Source organism: Ipomoea triloba, chromosome 15, assembly GCF_003576645.1.
Source record: "Ipomoea triloba cultivar NCNSP0323 chromosome 15, ASM357664v1".
Lineage (NCBI taxonomy): Eukaryota > Viridiplantae > Streptophyta > Magnoliopsida > Solanales > Convolvulaceae > Ipomoea > Ipomoea triloba.
Genome location: NC_044930.1, coordinates 15,078,128 through 15,094,947, shown reverse-complemented (window position 1 = coordinate 15,094,947; position 16,820 = coordinate 15,078,128). Strand labels below are relative to the sequence as shown.

The 16,820-nt window shown below is 42.8% G+C and overlaps 4 protein-coding genes across 15 annotated transcripts; 2 read left to right on the top strand and 2 right to left on the bottom strand.

The window, feature by feature from the left end:
• Nucleotides 1-310: 310 nt before the first annotated feature.
• On the bottom strand, nt 311-2,864 carry LOC116006419 (4-coumarate--CoA ligase-like 7). Of its 12 annotated transcripts, XR_004095133.1 has the most exons (6): nt 2,544-2,864; nt 2,293-2,385; nt 2,008-2,095; nt 1,488-1,878; nt 1,147-1,214; nt 516-1,007 (listed from the first exon to the last, which is right to left on the bottom strand). XR_004095133.1 is itself a non-coding variant. In XM_031246779.1 (5 exons), the coding sequence occupies exons 2-5, from the start codon at nt 1,858-1,860 to the stop codon at nt 1,001-1,003; spliced, it is 231 nt and encodes a 76-aa protein (XP_031102639.1). In that variant the 5' UTR covers nt 1,861-1,878; nt 2,008-2,864; the 3' UTR covers nt 516-1,000. The 12 variants fall into 12 exon arrangements, 8 of the variants coding, with proteins under 8 accessions (XP_031102639.1, XP_031102640.1, XP_031102638.1 ...); XR_004095134.1 differs by having other exon boundaries at nt 311-531; nt 951-1,007; nt 2,008-2,864; XR_004095131.1 differs by having other exon boundaries at nt 2,293-2,864.
• Nucleotides 2,865-6,193: 3,329 nt separating this feature from the next.
• LOC116005746 lies at nt 6,194-7,029 on the top strand. Its single transcript, XM_031245985.1, has 3 exons — nt 6,194-6,373; nt 6,468-6,860; nt 6,931-7,029. The coding sequence occupies exons 2-3, from the start codon at nt 6,507-6,509 to the stop codon at nt 7,027-7,029; spliced, it is 453 nt and encodes a 150-aa protein (XP_031101845.1). The 5' UTR covers nt 6,194-6,373; nt 6,468-6,506.
• Nucleotides 7,030-7,458: 429 nt separating this feature from the next.
• LOC116005744 lies at nt 7,459-10,601 on the top strand. Its single transcript, XM_031245984.1, has 10 exons — nt 7,459-7,561; nt 7,650-7,907; nt 8,002-8,394; nt 8,465-8,614; nt 8,685-8,834; nt 8,905-9,054; nt 9,125-9,357; nt 9,450-9,630; nt 9,712-9,828; nt 10,263-10,601. Exons 3-10 carry the CDS (start codon nt 8,041-8,043, stop codon nt 10,599-10,601), a joined length of 1,674 nt encoding a protein of 557 aa, XP_031101844.1. The 5' UTR covers nt 7,459-7,561; nt 7,650-7,907; nt 8,002-8,040.
• Nucleotides 10,602-12,277: 1,676 nt separating this feature from the next.
• Nucleotides 12,278-13,684, bottom strand: LOC116005743 (protein FAR1-RELATED SEQUENCE 5-like). The gene has a single exon (XM_031245983.1). The coding sequence runs from the start codon at nt 13,682-13,684 to the stop codon at nt 12,278-12,280; it is 1,407 nt and encodes a 468-aa protein (XP_031101843.1).
• Between the last annotated feature and the right edge of the window lie 3,136 nt (nt 13,685-16,820).

Sequence of the window (16,820 nt, the reverse complement as noted above, 5' to 3'; positions counted from 1 at the left end):
AATTAAATAATTAAAAATATTTTACATTTTTCCTGCCAAATTTGGCCGGAAGGACCTAATCCGTTAAAAAACCGATAGTCAAGGGATTAAATTGTTGCTTTTTAAAGTCGAGTACTCAAATTAATAGGACCCCAATAGTCACAGGACCAAAAGTGTAATTTACTCTATTTATATATTACATAGTAGTGTTCGCCGCATTGTTCATCAAAAATCACATTATTTTAACTAATATAATTTATAATTTTCTTGCCACAAATCTTATGCATACAAAATAAGTATCACCCAATATTATATAAAATAGTAAATTAAATCCATCATAGATATAATTAGTTTAATACAAATAGGCCTCATCACTCAAAAAAAAAAGATCACTAATATTGTGGGGTGACTAACTAATATCCTCCTGTAAATTGGAGTTGATTAGCATATCTGAATTATAAACTAAGAGCCGGTAGCTAACATCCTACTAATACAAAACATAAATCCCAATAGTAAAGCTAATCCAAAAACATATGTTTGGGATTGTTTAGCCTGTAAAAGTTGTAACCAAAAAAATTAGTTGATGTTAGCTTTTTGCACAATGTTGCTCATTACCTACAAAAGAAGATACCACTGCCAGTAGAAGCATTCTAGTCCTCAAATCTTCAACATAATTTACAAGGCAATAAGTAAATTAGTTAAAACTAATCTGTGTAACATCCATTATCTGTGTAAGGCAATAAGTAAATCAGTTAAAACAATAACAAAGCTGAGTTCATGCAAGTCATATTTACTAATTAAGATGTTTTCACATGGTTACCAAATAACTAATAAATTAGCAATTGGAAACTTCCATCTAGAAAACACAATGACCAATTCAACAAACTACTGCATCTTATTTCTTTCTTAGAAAAGACATTATTTTTTGCTATAACATATACCTGATCTGCTAAGAACTTTTGGACATATACCTGAGCTGTTGAGGGAACGAACAACGTATGCAGCTGGGATCTCACCAGCTTCAACATCTGGGAACCCATAAACAAAAGAGGTTGATATAAGTTATTATCTTCAGTACAGTCCTCTAATAAAATTTAACGGATTTTCATGTTTCAAGTGACTATACACCTATACTGTATACAGATTCTACTGCAAGATGCCACTTACGGGATGACAACTGCATCGACTATTTCAGGATGAGAAATGAGCAGACTTTCAAGCTCTGCTGGTGCAACCTGGTGACAGTATTAGCATAAGTTACTCTCATATATTTCTCTAAGAATTGAAGCTGATTGATGTACATAGCAAATTATGTGGTAAGAAAGTTTTGTTAAAATGCTGAGTTCTACATAAAATATAATGATCATTGGAATTCCTGACTAATTGATTCAAGTCCTAATACTGAAAGAGATATCAGACAAACAACATTCCTCCTAGCAAATTTTAGGGAACCTATGTACAAAGTTAACCTTATTATGCACTTTTGTGCACCACCACCAAAAGCTTACCTGAAAACCTTTGTACTTGATGAGCTCCTTAATTCGGTCAACAATGTATAGCAGTCCATCCTCATCAAAGTATCCAAGATCACCAGTATGGACCCAGCCCTGTTTATCTATAGCAAGACTGGTGGCCTGTGGATTGTTGTAATACCCTGGAAAATGATAAATAGGCATGCTTCCACTTACAGTAAGAATATGCTTGTCATTAACTCAATGCTGAAAACATGATATAGCATATGCATTGCAAGCATGTAACTTATTAGGAGATGGATATGCCTTGAAGGTTAAATCGGGTGAAATGAAACAGTGAAATACTATCTTAAAACCAATCTTCATATATAACTCAGAAAGCATTATACTCATCTTTACCTCCAGCCATCTTATCTTGAAGACGCCCCTGTCAAATGAGCAAAAGTTTTAAACATTAGAGATCAATTCAGATTAGGAAAGAAAACTTATTGATCTTGCATATTAGAGAAAACTAGAGGACAAAGATCTATTAATACTAAACCAGTATGCGCCCTACCTTCCATACAAATTGCTATATGTTTAGTCATATCATCAACACCACTCATCATCCTTGGGAAACACCTTAGAGATATTTGCAATAAGATCTTTACACCCACCCAAAATAAAAATCCATTAAAAAAGAGAAAACACACCCACACAAACAGAACAAATGTAGCCTTCATCAATCAATTGAACTAAAATCTTCAACATAAGCCTCAAAAAACACCAACCAAAATCTTAACACTGCAGCAAACCTGCAAACAGATAAGAAAACTCCAAATCTAAAAGGACTCAGTCTTACCAATTTAATAAGCCAGGTTCTGAATTTCTGATTTTTTCCTTATTCGAGTACATTCTTCCATTTTCATAATCTGATCTAGGGTATACCTAAAAGCTGCAACTACAAAACACCCAATGACAAACCACCCTTTTACAGCCCAGAAAAGCAAACTTCTCCAAATGGGTATGCACAAAAGCCACAATCAACAAAGGGCTAAATACACATATAAAATTAGAGACTTAAAGTAATTAAAAAAATTGAAGCAACCTGACCAGAATTCAGAAATCGGAAATTGGAAACTAGAAAGTCAGCAGCGCCTGCGAAGGAGCTCCGCTACTCGGCTGCTGCCCTGCTCGGTGGCCGGTGCTCCGCTCTCCGTCGGCTCAGCTGCTCTGGCCCCTGCCCTTCCGTCGCTCTCCAGTCACATCCGCGCCTCGCTTCCGCAGTCGGCAGTCCGCCCCTCGCACCCTCGCCCTCGAAGAAATATACAGATGAGGAGAAGATGAGGAAGATTTGGGGCACAGTGAAGAAGCAAGGAGTGAGGACGGGAGGAGGGAGGAGGAATTAAGGGATTGGCGCCACTTAGTGAAAATTTGGGGCGAAAATTTGGGTATGGCGCCATTTGTTTTTTTTTTTTTTTGTGTGTGTAAAATATATACATACATACATAATATATAGATAAATGAATATATATATATATATATATATATATAGAATTCAGTTCATATGTGAATTCCTCCCTTTTCTGTGCACCCTGTGCACTCATGGTAGCCCTGCGATTTTGGTTGATCAACGCACATGATGAGGTGTGTTGGGGGGTCACGTGTGGGCGTTAGTATGGGGTGTTACACTCATTATGGGACTACACCGCCAGGATAGGGCAACAAATTTATTGTTTTATTTTTTAAATTTTTTATTTCTTTTTCTTTTGATTTTTTTTTGGGCTCGTTTCGGCTGGTTACTGCGGCGGGGTGGTCAGAGTGGGTCTCTCCCGTGCTTGTCCGGCTAGTCGCGAGTCATGGCCAGGTCCAATGGTAGTCGGCGTTCGAAGAACAGGGTGTCCGGCCGATCGTTTTGGTCGGCGTCGTCGGGCTCCGCTGGTTCTGTCACACACTCCGGCCATGGTGGGTCATTCAAGCGGCGCCACACTCCGGTATCATTCTACCCGACACCGGCGGGAGTAGCGACGAGGGTGTCCGCAAGGCAGTGTGCAGTGCGTAGGTGGTCAAACCGTGGTAAGTGCCATTATTGCGCATTATGTGTTTAGTTCCTGGGATGCGTTGTTTGGTGGGGGTTTTGGATTGAGGGTATGTGGGGTTTGGGTTTTGGGTGGTGGCCTCCTGGTTTGTATGCATACCTCTAGGAATTCAAAGTCATTTATACGAGTTGCTATACCAGTGTAGGGGGGATATATAAATACACAGAACCAGAATCTGCTGTCATTGGGTTTAAATGGGTGTTAGTGTTAGAACAAGCTTGAGGTAAATGTGTTGCTATGGTCTGATTAAATAGTAGGATAAGGGCAAGATGTGTTGCTATGGTCTGATTAAATAGTAGGATAAGGGCAAGATGACATGCTATGGTCTGATTAAATAGTAGGATAAGGGCAAGATGACAATCCCAACTTCTTTTATGCAGTAGGATAAGGGCAAGATGACAATCCCAACTTCTTTTATGCACTAGATTTGAATAAGGACCAGTGGCTAAGAAATGCTTTTTGGATTCATGCTAAAGATTGGCTTGATTATCATCGCTTCTGTGATGCTGTGTTTTTTGACACTGCATATATCAAAAATGAGTATAAATTGCCTTCGGTTATAGTTATTGGTGTGAATCATCGCTTTCAGTTACTACATTAAAGGAGTTTATTGACCACTACAAAAATATATTGCACAAAATGGGTGAAGATGAGGCTAAGGCTAATTTTGAGTCATGGCATAGAAAGCTGGGATTGAAATCTCCCTCACCCTTTGGAAAACAAATGGCAGCATTGTACACTCATACAATATTTAAAAAATTCCAAATTGAGGTTTTGGGAGTTGTTGCATGTCACCCTAAAAGAGAAAGTGGAAATGGTGAAACAGCAACATTTAGAGTGCAAGATTTTGAGGAAAATCAAGACTTTATTGGATTCTGGAATGAGAACACATATGCCACTTCTTGCTCATGCCGTTTGTTTGAGTAATGTGGGTGTAATCATTGATATACAGTAGCGATATTAACCCACATATACAATGCTACCTACCACTGGAGCTGCGTACAATGCTTTGTTGGGTTATTTCCCATGTTTCTATTTTAGTTTTTTAATAATACAAGTGCCACTTATGTTTTCCGGGAAAAAATACTATAGGTGGAAGTAATAATACAGTACGCTTCATAAATAGTTCAACTGGAGTTTGCTCTGGTTATATATGTTAGATGGGGGGCTGGATTTTAATTTAATCATACAGGTGTTGTTTACGTGTGCATAAGCTGTGCCAATGTTGTTCACCACGATAAATAAGTGTTGTGCATTTTCATAATACTGTGGGCACATTTGGACCCAAAATAAGAGCTCGGCGTTTTCACAATGTTGTCGCAACACTTGGGAAAATGAATCAGTGCTGTGCATTTTCATAATACTCTGGGTGCACCACGTTAAAAAAGAGTGCGCTACATTTTCATAATTATGTGGGTCTACTTGGGTGGTAAATAAGTGTTGTGCATTCTCATAATACTTTGGGTGCACTTGGGGTGATAAATGAGTGCTCACCATTTTCAGAATACGTGGGTGTCCTTATACTACTATGTAATAAGTGCACTGCATTTTCATAATACTGTGGGTGTACTTGGGTGTTAAATAAGTGCCGTGCATTTTCATAATACTCTGGGTGCACTAGGGTGATAAATGGGTGCTCACCATTTTCAGGATACGTTGGTTGTCCTTATACTACTATTTAATAAGTGCACTGCATTTTCATAATACTGTGGGTGAACTTGGGTGGTAACTAAGTGTTGTGCATTTTCATAATACTCTGAGTGCCAAACTGATCTTGGTTTCTGTTGTTTCAAACAGGCAATGCCACACTTCAGCCGGTGGTAATAAGCGATCGCGAGGGCGAAACAGATGACGAATTCCACACTGCTCCGGGCCACCCCACCCGTGTGCCACGTATGGGATTTGGGGGAACGAACCCCGGAATCAAGATGCNACTCACGACCAGCCAACGCCAAGATGTTTCTAGTATTGGTATGGGGGGACTGTTGCGCTTGGAAGTGACGGAGATGCCACCACAGCTGGGTCATTGGTTAGTCACGAACTTCGAACCAGCGATGATGGCCATAAAGTTGGGCAATGGGAGGTATATTAACATCACTGCTCAAGACGTTGTACATGTCTTCGGACTACCGAACGGGCCACTACCGATTACAGAACGCGACAGCCCACAGGTAGGGCCAGAACTCCGTGCATGGAGGGAGGAAACCAAACAACGGAAGGGAAAGATAACGGTCAAGGCGTTAGTCACGCAGGCGTTGAAGCTCGAAGGTGGGGGGGAGTGGTTCAGGCGGCATTTTAGTGTCATCGTTGTCTCTACCCTCATTGCCAGCGTTTCAAATGGCTACGCCAACCAAAAAATTGTCCATATGTTCCGCGATGTGGAGTGGATAAAAGACCTAGACTGGTGCACGTATCTCCTGCGCTCTTTGGTTGACACACATGGACGCTGGTCCCAAGGCGGAACTCGCAAATTCACCGGGCCATTACTCTTTTTAATTGTGAGTTGTATTCTTACGTGGTGGTATTAACGCTAATATATATTTGTGCCCCATATGATTATATGCATCTCATTTTGGGGTGGTCCAGCTCCTGTACGTGGACAGGGTCGTGGTAGGTCCATGGGACGTGCCTAGAACAATCCCTACGTTAGAAGGATGAACGTCAGATCTACTCAAAGCACGGGAGGCAAGGGAGATTACTGCACAAGGCTTTGGGGTGGGCCACCTAGAAGATCCGCCACATGCAACAACCGACCAAGCGCCTCCGTCAGAACCACCACTATCTAACCAAGTAGCTCTCAGCCAGGGAATAGTGCACCAGCCATCAACGGTTAACACCCCACAGGTATGACTCCCCTCCGTTCTCAATTACATGTGTGCTTAGTGTCGGTAGGTACTGACTACTTATTTTTGCAAGCTGGTTTTCGTGTGTTTGACAGGGGTTCACCCAGCTCCTTGATACCACAACTAGGGACCTCATGTGCGCTGCAACACGAGTGGCTGATATGGTACGGGAGAACTGCGCACAAGCCTATGGGGATCACAATTTCAAAAGGGTCAACGAGGCATCCAAACTTCTGCTAGAGGTATTGCAGCACGAACCGAAGGGCACATACTCGACCATCGACCAGGAGCCCCATACGCCCCATCAAACTTCCATAGATCGCGAAGATGCGTTCTGGCAAAACCCTGACAACATCAAGGCGTTAGAACGCGCTGAATTGGCGGCGATACGGGCAACCACGGGTAGCGACATGCCCAGTTTCAGCCTGGGATTCACACAAAAGTACCCTACGCAGGGAAATGAGGACCCAATACCACTCGCTACGCAGGTATGTATCTCACCGCTTTTATGGTTGTGCTTAGTTATCTGCTCACATTGTTCTCAAAATGATCGATCAGGTTGCCAACCGGGGAGAGCGATCGGGGGCCCTACCATTAGCAGCGCCACAAAACGAACAACCGGANACTCACGACCAGCCAACGCCAAGATGTTTCTAGTATTGGTATGGGGGGACTGTTGCGCTTGGAAGTGACGGAGATGCCACCACAGCTGGGTCATTGGTTAGTCACGAACTTCGAACCAGCGATGATGGCCATAAAGTTGGGCAATGGGAGGTATATTAACATCACTGCTCAAGACGTTGTACATGTCTTCGGACTACCGAACGGGCCACTACCGATTACAGAACGCGACAGCCCACAGGTAGGGCCAGAACTCCGTGCATGGAGGGAGGAAACCAAACAACGGAAGGGAAAGATAACGGTCAAGGCGTTAGTCACGCAGGCGTTGAAGCTCGAAGGTGGGGGGGAGTGGTTCAGGCGGCATTTTAGTGTCATCGTTGTCTCTACCCTCATTGCCAGCGTTTCAAATGGCTACGCCAACCAAAAAATTGTCCATATGTTCCGCGATGTGGAGTGGATAAAAGACCTAGACTGGTGCACGTATCTCCTGCGCTCTTTGGTTGACACACATGGACGCTGGTCCCAAGGCGGAACTCGCAAATTCACCGGGCCATTACTCTTTTTAATTGTGAGTTGTATTCTTACGTGGTGGTATTAACGCTAATATATATTTGTGCCCCATATGATTATATGCATCTCATTTTGGGGTGGTCCAGCTCCTGTACGTGGACAGGGTCGTGGTAGGTCCATGGGACGTGCCTAGAACAATCCCTACGTTAGAAGGATGAACGTCAGATCTACTCAAAGCACGGGAGGCAAGGGAGATTACTGCACAAGGCTTTGGGGTGGGCCACCTAGAAGATCCGCCACATGCAACAACCGACCAAGCGCCTCCGTCAGAACCACCACTATCTAACCAAGTAGCTCTCAGCCAGGGAATAGTGCACCAGCCATCAACGGTTAACACCCCACAGGTATGACTCCCCTCCGTTCTCAATTACATGTGTGCTTAGTGTCGGTAGGTACTGACTACTTATTTTTGCAAGCTGGTTTTCGTGTGTTTGACAGGGGTTCACCCAGCTCCTTGATACCACAACTAGGGACCTCATGTGCGCTGCAACACGAGTGGCTGATATGGTACGGGAGAACTGCGCACAAGCCTATGGGGATCACAATTTCAAAAGGGTCAACGAGGCATCCAAACTTCTGCTAGAGGTATTGCAGCACGAACCGAAGGGCACATACTCGACCATCGACCAGGAGCCCCATACGCCCCATCAAACTTCCATAGATCGCGAAGATGCGTTCTGGCAAAACCCTGACAACATCAAGGCGTTAGAACGCGCTGAATTGGCGGCGATACGGGCAACCACGGGTAGCGACATGCCCAGTTTCAGCCTGGGATTCACACAAAAGTACCCTACGCAGGGAAATGAGGACCCAATACCACTCGCTACGCAGGTATGTATCTCACCGCTTTTATGGTTGTGCTTAGTTATCTGCTCACATTGTTCTCAAAATGATCGATCAGGTTGCCAACCGGGGAGAGCGATCGGGGGCCCTACCATTAGCAGCGCCACAAAACGAACAACCGGAGGACGACATGCCCAGTTTCAGTTTGGGGTTCACACAAGACTACTCTACGCAGGGAAATGAGGACCCAATACCACCGGCTACGCAGGTATGTATCTCACCACTCTTATGGTTGTGCTTAGTTATCTGGGCACATTGTTCTCAAAATGATCGATCAGGTTGCCAATCGAGGAGAGCGATCGGGGGCCCTACCATTAGCAACGCCACAAAACCAACAATCGGAGGACGACATGCCCAGTTTCAGTCTGGGGTTCACACAAGACTACTCTACGCAGGGAAATGAGGACCCAATACCACCGGCTACGCAGGTATGTATCTCACCACTCTTATGGTTGTGCTTAGTTATCTGGGCACATTGTTCTCAAAATGATCGATCAGGTTACCAACCGAGGAGAGCAATCGGGGGCCCTACCATTAGGAGCGCCACAAAACCAACAACCGGAGGACGACATGCCCAGTTTCAGTCTGGGGTTCACACAAGACTACTCTACGCAGCGGAATGAGGACCCCGTAACACCAACTACACAAGTAAGTATCTCACCGCTCTTATGGTTGTGCCTAGTTGTCTAGTCACATTGTTTTCAAAATGATCGATCAGGTTGCTATTCGGGGAGTGCACGCCGGGGTCCTACCATTGCGAGCGCCACAGAACCAAGAATCGGAGGTCTTACCAGTCGTCGTCATTCCAGACCGCAAAGGGAAACGTCCGCTGAATCAAGATGCTAGACCGTTACGCCTTTGCTTCAGTCCGTTGAGGGGTTACCCAACCGTTCCCATACCACCAATTTACATGGTATGGATGTGGGCCTTCAACTGCCCCAACACCAACCGGTAAGTCCTAACCCCCCTCTCTGACATGCTGTTAATTTGCTTTCTGGTTGAAGCAACCACCATAAGTCACTAGTATGTGGTTGCATAAATAGCGACGAGGTCCTGTTCCGCCATAAACAGCGAACCGCCAACTGGTCTCACTTTCTGACATTGAGAGAGGGGGTGAACGTCTCAGCGGCGGTGGTAGATGCCTGGTCTACTGTGCTAAATGCCCGCGAAAAATCAAGGAAATGGGGGACGCCTTCTCGCCTCTTCGCCTCCACAGCCACTATTGTATGTATCACCACTATAACTTTGTGGCTTATGGTGCTAAACTGCCCTTTACCGGTCTACAACCTTACCTTCATACTGCAGGTCGGTACCGTAGTGCCAACGATAGGCACCCGGGATGAGATGATCGAATTGTTTAAAGCGCGGCTATGGGCGGATTTTCAGGCCTCTGAGCATGTGGGGAGTGCAACTCTAGACCTGGTATCAGTCTGGAAGCAATATTCATACATTTTAAACTGCTATAACAAATGACGCTTACCTTTGGTTGGGTAGTATTTATTCTCAATAATACAGGAAGGCTATTTTTATGTGGTGAGTATAAATTTGAAGTAGTACAAGTGCGACATCCTAGACTGCTCATCAAAACAGGTGCCCAACGAGGAAAAATATTGCGATGCCCCGGTGGATTTGGTATGTTCTGCAAATATGCAATTCATATTTGACCATAATAATTTGACTCATTTAATCATCTTTGCATTCATTACTTCATCATCCCATTAAGACCCCATAAGATGACACTGTTTGCTTTTACCATCTATTTAATATATCTACACCTGTTATTCTTTAAAAAAATTAAAACAAACAGAATACATAGTTAAAGTGTTTGAAATCTGATTGAACAACTTTTTGTGCAGCTTGACATGCTCTCGGAGTACTTAGAAAGCAAGCACCAGCTTGCCCGATCAATCCGAGTCAGGAACCTACGCCCCAAAAGGACGCAAATGCCATGGCGAACTACAACTCCCGGCGCTGATTCGGCTGTCTTTGCAATGCGACATATGGAATCATTCACCGGCCAACCCTGCAGCAGTTGGGAGTGTGGGCTACAAAAAGGGAATCGCGAACAACTCAACTGCCTGCGTAGGCGCTTTATGCACAACATTCTAATGGCTGAGGCAAATGAGTGCATGCATGAGGTGTCCACTCGCGTGGGGCGGTATGACTGTGATCGGGGCCCCCGACGTGCCCACTAATCAACAGCACCAATAGGCCAAGCTCTCGAATAACACAATAACATAATGCTAGCGCTGCCGTTAATAATTTAGGGAGGTTATAATGTCTACCACCACCATGCAGGGGGGCCCTCACTGAGATGCAGCCACCTTAACATACGGTACTCTTGCCAAACGTACCGGGGCATGTGAGGCCCGGCGATGCCCCGATCTCAAGTATTAGGTACTGCTAGGGGGAGATGGTTTCAAAGGTAGTAACCCGGTTAAATTTTAATGCAGGTCACTCGTATTGGGGAACGGATCAACCACGTGCGCTATAGCGGTGCAACTCACCATGCTGGAAATTAAAGGTATTTTACACAATCTTACACAACTACTAGAAATCGAGGCTACATATGTGTAGTTAAGAAGTTGTTCATACGACCACTTTAAACACTTGTAATAAAAATCATTTTCACATTTTCGGGTTGCTAGGATCTATCTGATGGGAATTATTTTAAGGGCACGGACACTGTTACTAAATACCCTTTTCATATTTTCAGGTTGCTAGAATCTATTTGATTGGGAATTATTATAGGGGCACGAACATCGTGTGAGTGGGATGGAGGAGAGCAATATTTCAACGATACTTTGTTAAGAGTTTGTGCTCTACGATATACAATGGGTGTGCATGTAGAGGGGATAACAGCACGGGTGAGGATTGGTGCACCACACAGCACAAGGTATTAAAGAACTGCACACGAGGGTGTAATCACTTCAGTCCATCTGTTACAGCATTAATGTATCTAAAAGGATTGTAATTTCAAGCTTTCTTTTAAAAACATCTTAAATAAAAGGGTTTCAACACCACCGCTTGGGGCAAATTTCAGGGAAGCAAATAATGTTTGATCCATTTATTAAACCAAATACAGTGTAAGGAGGGGGTTTGTAACCTGCCGCACGGCACCTTCACTATTTCCGTTACTCTAATTGGGTCTTTAGTATCTATATACCTTATACAATCCAAAATAGCAAAATAAGACGCAAACACACGAACCGAAGGTCACCATATGAACACCCTAATGGGCATCAAATAAATAGCTACTCGATGCTTGGTGGGGTGGTCAAGATTAATTATAAATATTAAGGTTTACCCTTTCACACTGATGCTCTGTACATTATTTAAACAAATGTTATATATAAATATATGTCATATTGGTTAATTTTACAGGGATGTGATCTTCTTGGCGTAACACTTTCAATAATTATTTATGTGTAAATTAATATCTAATAACTAAAGTAGGGTAAGGACAAAAACACAGATTTATTTAGCTGTAAATTATTATTTAATAACTAAAATAGGGAAGGGACAGAAAACGCAGATCCAACACCATCTGTCTATTCTATTATTTAAAAACTAAAATAGTGAAGGGCCTAAAACACAGACACAACACCAAAATACAATAAAAACCATGCTAGGATGTCATCAACTCTACACCCAGATGCAACAAAATGGAAATAAAACCACCAACCTCCTCCAAAACAAACTTCAGAATGTTAAACAAAAACAAACGCATAACATTTTATTACCAACCAACAATATTACCAATTGCAGGAATCACTTCACGATGTGCACCAATACGAGCACACCGAAAAGGCAACGGGATCTGACCACCGGGGGAATTCCAAATTTGGTGCTAGCATTATTGTTTGGACCTTCATTTAGAGGCGGCCTTTTTACCGGTTCGAACACGTGGGACAATAACACAATTTCGACTGTCATGACGCCCATATAAACCACACGCCGCGCACTTACGCTCGCCCCGTGCCCTAGCCTCGATAGCTAACTCTCGCTTGCTTTTGATACGTTTCCCGCTGCCTTTGTTCTTTGCCTGTGCTGGGGGTTTGATGGATATATTCTGCGGAGGACTAACACCACACAATGTCGCAATAGCAGCGGTGTTGCCCTTTACCATATCACTGCCCGACCCATCATTTAGGAATTCAGCTGTCAGATCTTTCATTACTTGTAACAAACGGGTGTGTCGCCCATCGTTGCTACCCACCATTCCCACGCACGTGTTGATCTCGCCCCACAATAAGTTTATACGCGACCCGTTGGAACTGCTCACGGCAGCCAATTCACTACATCGCGCGGCATTGCTGTGTTTGCACCATCTACCAACCACATATTGGGGTGGCAGGGTCTGTAATTGGGCATCTTTGAAAACCAAAATTATATGCCTACAAACTAAACCCATTTTCAGGAATAACTTGCAACTACACGCTGCACTAAAATCAGCGGGCTTGTATTGGACACTGTAAACCGTGTTGTGCTCGTCTTTAATGACATACAACATCAACCCCTTGCCCTCAGAAATGGTAACAACCCGGCAGAAAAAACACGCAGCAATAATCTCTTTTTGGATCTCGTAGAAAATTGTAATGGTGAAAACCTGCGCTACATGTCGCTCAAGTGCTAAAGGTGTTTTAAAATCGGGCAAAGACCCCTCGCACTCAGCGTCTAGTTTGGCCTGTTTATGGCGTTGAGCTTCCAACACACCCTCAAACTGCATATAAAACTCGATTAAACTAGAGTGTGCATGAGTAAACTTACCATAAGCACTGTTTTCACCTTCGGACCGAGACGTAGTCCGTAGTAACCCACTCATTGGCATGTCGAGGAAATACGTCGGGATCCAAAACATCCTATCAGCGTAAAGATTGCTAAACCACCGGTCATCACCCAACTTGTACTCTGCCATTAACCCCACCCATTGACTCTCGAAATCTTCAATCAGGATTCGGTCTGACCAAACTATACTGTTTAACTTCTTGCGAAAATTTTCATCCTTTGCAAGTTCACCCCCAGCCTTTTCGCTGACCTTAATCATGATGTGCCACATGCAAAACCGATGCCGACTCTCAGGGAAAACACGCTTTACAGCAATCTTCATGGCGGGGTCCTGATCGGTGACAACGCATAGTGGACTCCTACCCATTGCGATTTTGAAAGTCTCCAACAGCCAAACGTAGGATTCCACGTTCTCTCTACTGAGTAAGCCAGCCCCCAAGGTGATGCAACGGCGGTGGTTGTCCACCCCCGTGAACGGCACAAAAACCATATTGTACGCCGGCCGCTAAAATGCACGGGAAACCCCATAAGGCCAACATAATTAAAGTCAAATCTACATGAATTGAGTTAAGCAGAATAATCTCCTAATGCCACATAACTTTAATTAATTAAAACAATGATAAAAAAAATAAAATGCACTTAGCTAAAAACCTCATGCGACCACCATTCTACAACCTTGGATAAATAGATATAAAACACACACATCACCCTAATATTAAACAACTTACGAGCCTATTAAACAATACTCAACAGGACTAGAATTTCAGTCTTTAATCATTATACATGTATACATATAAAATCTGCATTGTATGCATGCATGTGCTCACATAGTTATTAGTTTTAATGTCAAACAAACCTTATAATATAATATAATAATATTTGCTGTATTAAATATTTGTTGGGATACGTTATGAATTAAAACATTGAATGATAGTACTAAAACAAAAATATAGCAATACAAAATTATATTAAAAAAAAAAAGACTAACGTCAAAAATTATACAAAATTATACAAAAGCTGTCATTTAGTATTAAGGATTATGGATTGGGAACGCCATCATCATGCCCACATGATTATAGTCAATATAGGAGGATTGAATTAACCACAATAATTACCTAATGCCGTCTAACATTAATTGATTAAACCAGTATTAAAATAATTGGATGACCACAGATAATCACCTGGTGCTTGCTTTCTAACCGCGTACCTGTTCGTACCATAAGTTGCGTCGAACGAAATAGCGTCACCAAACACCAAAAAATTGTCACGAGCCACTTGGTCAGCCCAAAACAGTCGTGCCAACCTATTCTCTTCATCTAGTTGGTAATCGAAAAAAAACCCTCCAAACGCTTCTCGTTTCATGTGGAATTTTTTTATGATCATTTCTCCATCGCCATGGCCAACGTACGCTTGCAGGTCCCGTTTGAAATTATGAAAGTCTACACTAGTTGCGCCAATATTCCCGTGCGTACCCATTAGTTCCTTGCATAATCTAAAGCTTTGAGAGGTCCCAATATTAGCCTTAATGCAGCTTGCGATGAATGCTTGTTGCGTGGAATCTAAGGTTCTATTGATTCGCATGAATTGTCTAGAAGACTCGGAGCACAAACGATGGGTGTGTTTCTCTTCAAAAATTGAAACCACGAACTTGCCGGTTTTGTCCCGTCTTAAACAGATCCTAGCTACGCATTCAACCTTGCTAGAAATTCGCCTCCTTCGTTGCTTCGCCTGCCCCCCGTTATCACTATTAACCAGGGGTACAACGCTACCAACACCACCTTTTACACCTTGACGGCTACAAACTAGATATCGCATACTGATATTACCATCCCGGTCTCGCTTCACAGTGCTATGGCGAACATCAAACCCACCCGATCGCCCGTAGTTCATATAAAATTGTATACCCTCATTTAATGTGTTGAACTGGAGACCCACTGCCGGTCGTAATGAGTCCGCTACGTCAGGAGTCCAGAAGTAGGGATCAGGCGTGGGAAATTCCTCACTGCTTTCAGGGTCATCACAATGGCTGGAAACAAATGAACTCAGCCCTGCATTAAAATAATTATTGTGTAATATGTACATAGCAACCAAGACCCAACGGATGGTCCACAACGTGTAAAGAAAAATTAATTAGGATAACTTTGATGCTCACGACGGCCGCCATAACCGCCGCAACGACATCATCATACGAGGGACACCCACCAACCAAAGCCCGAAATCCCCATACCCTCAATCCAAAACCCCCAATAAACAACCCATCTCGGGAACTAAATCCATGATGCGTGACAACACCAACCATAACCCCGCGTAGCCGGCCACTCCGCCGCGGACAACACCCTGAAATAGGCGACGCGGTCTACTTCTAGTAGCGACGGTCTGTGGTGGTTACGTGCAGAGGGACGTTACAGGGGCGGCAAGATCACCGAGACTCAGTAACGCTTAAACGCATGAAAGTCTACTGTAGAAGCAAAAAGGTGCGGTGGTTACCTGGTAACAACGCACACTCCTCGTCGCTCACCATGCCGTCGCCGCAGTAGTCCGAAACCTCCAAGTTGCGTTACCGTAATTGATCAAAAGTCGACTACTTCGAGCGCCCTTGTTCGCCGGGGTTCACAAACAGAAGACTGAAATAAGAAATTCGAAAAAAATGGGCCTAATATGATCTTCCTTAATTGGCCCTGGATGCACTAAAGCATGCCACACACATGAAAAAACTAAAACTCTGTGGACCATCCGATTATAACAGCATCAACGCACCAGGAGGGTGCACAAGTTCTCAAAACACTATCAGTTCATATGTGAATTCCTCCCTTTTCTGTGCACCCTGTGCACTCATGGTAGCCCTGCGATTTTGGTTGATCAACGCACATGATGAGGTGTGTTGGGGGGTCACGTGTGGGCGTTAGTATGGGGTGTTACACTCATTATGTATATAAATATTTATTTATTAAGAATTTTTATCAATAAATATTTATTTTCAAATTTCAAGTATTTATAAATGTGTATTTTCTATAATTTTTATCAAGAAAATTGTTATTATAATTATATACTAAATACTAATACGATCAATTACATTTTTTTTTAATTTATAATTGTTATAAAAATATTATAACTTCAACTCCTTAAAATTTTTATTCTAACTTAACAAAAATTCATATTATATCCCTCACAATCTATTAAATATGCTAGAGAAAAGGTTTACAATAATAATATATTTCTCTAGCATATTTAATAAATTATGGGTAATATAGTATAAACTTTTGTTAAGTTAAAATGATTAATGTTTGGCCAAGAACCTTGTGGTTCAGTGGCACCAAGTTCGAGCTTTAGTGATAAGTATTACATTGTAGAAATAGTACACGCTCATATACAATACATTACGCCAGTTTGATAGAAATAGGCAAACAACGGACGACGGCAAAGCCACAAGCTAAGAATAAAGGTTTTAAGGAGTTGAAGTTATAAAAAGATTTCATGTATCTATATGGGAAGGGCAACCGATCTTATTTTTCATAGCAAGAATGGTGAGGTGGCTGCTACGCTATACGAATTTGGTTGCAATGTTTATATTGAACATCACAACATGTCAACATACTATTAGTAAACTCTATGCATCGTGATCGGTT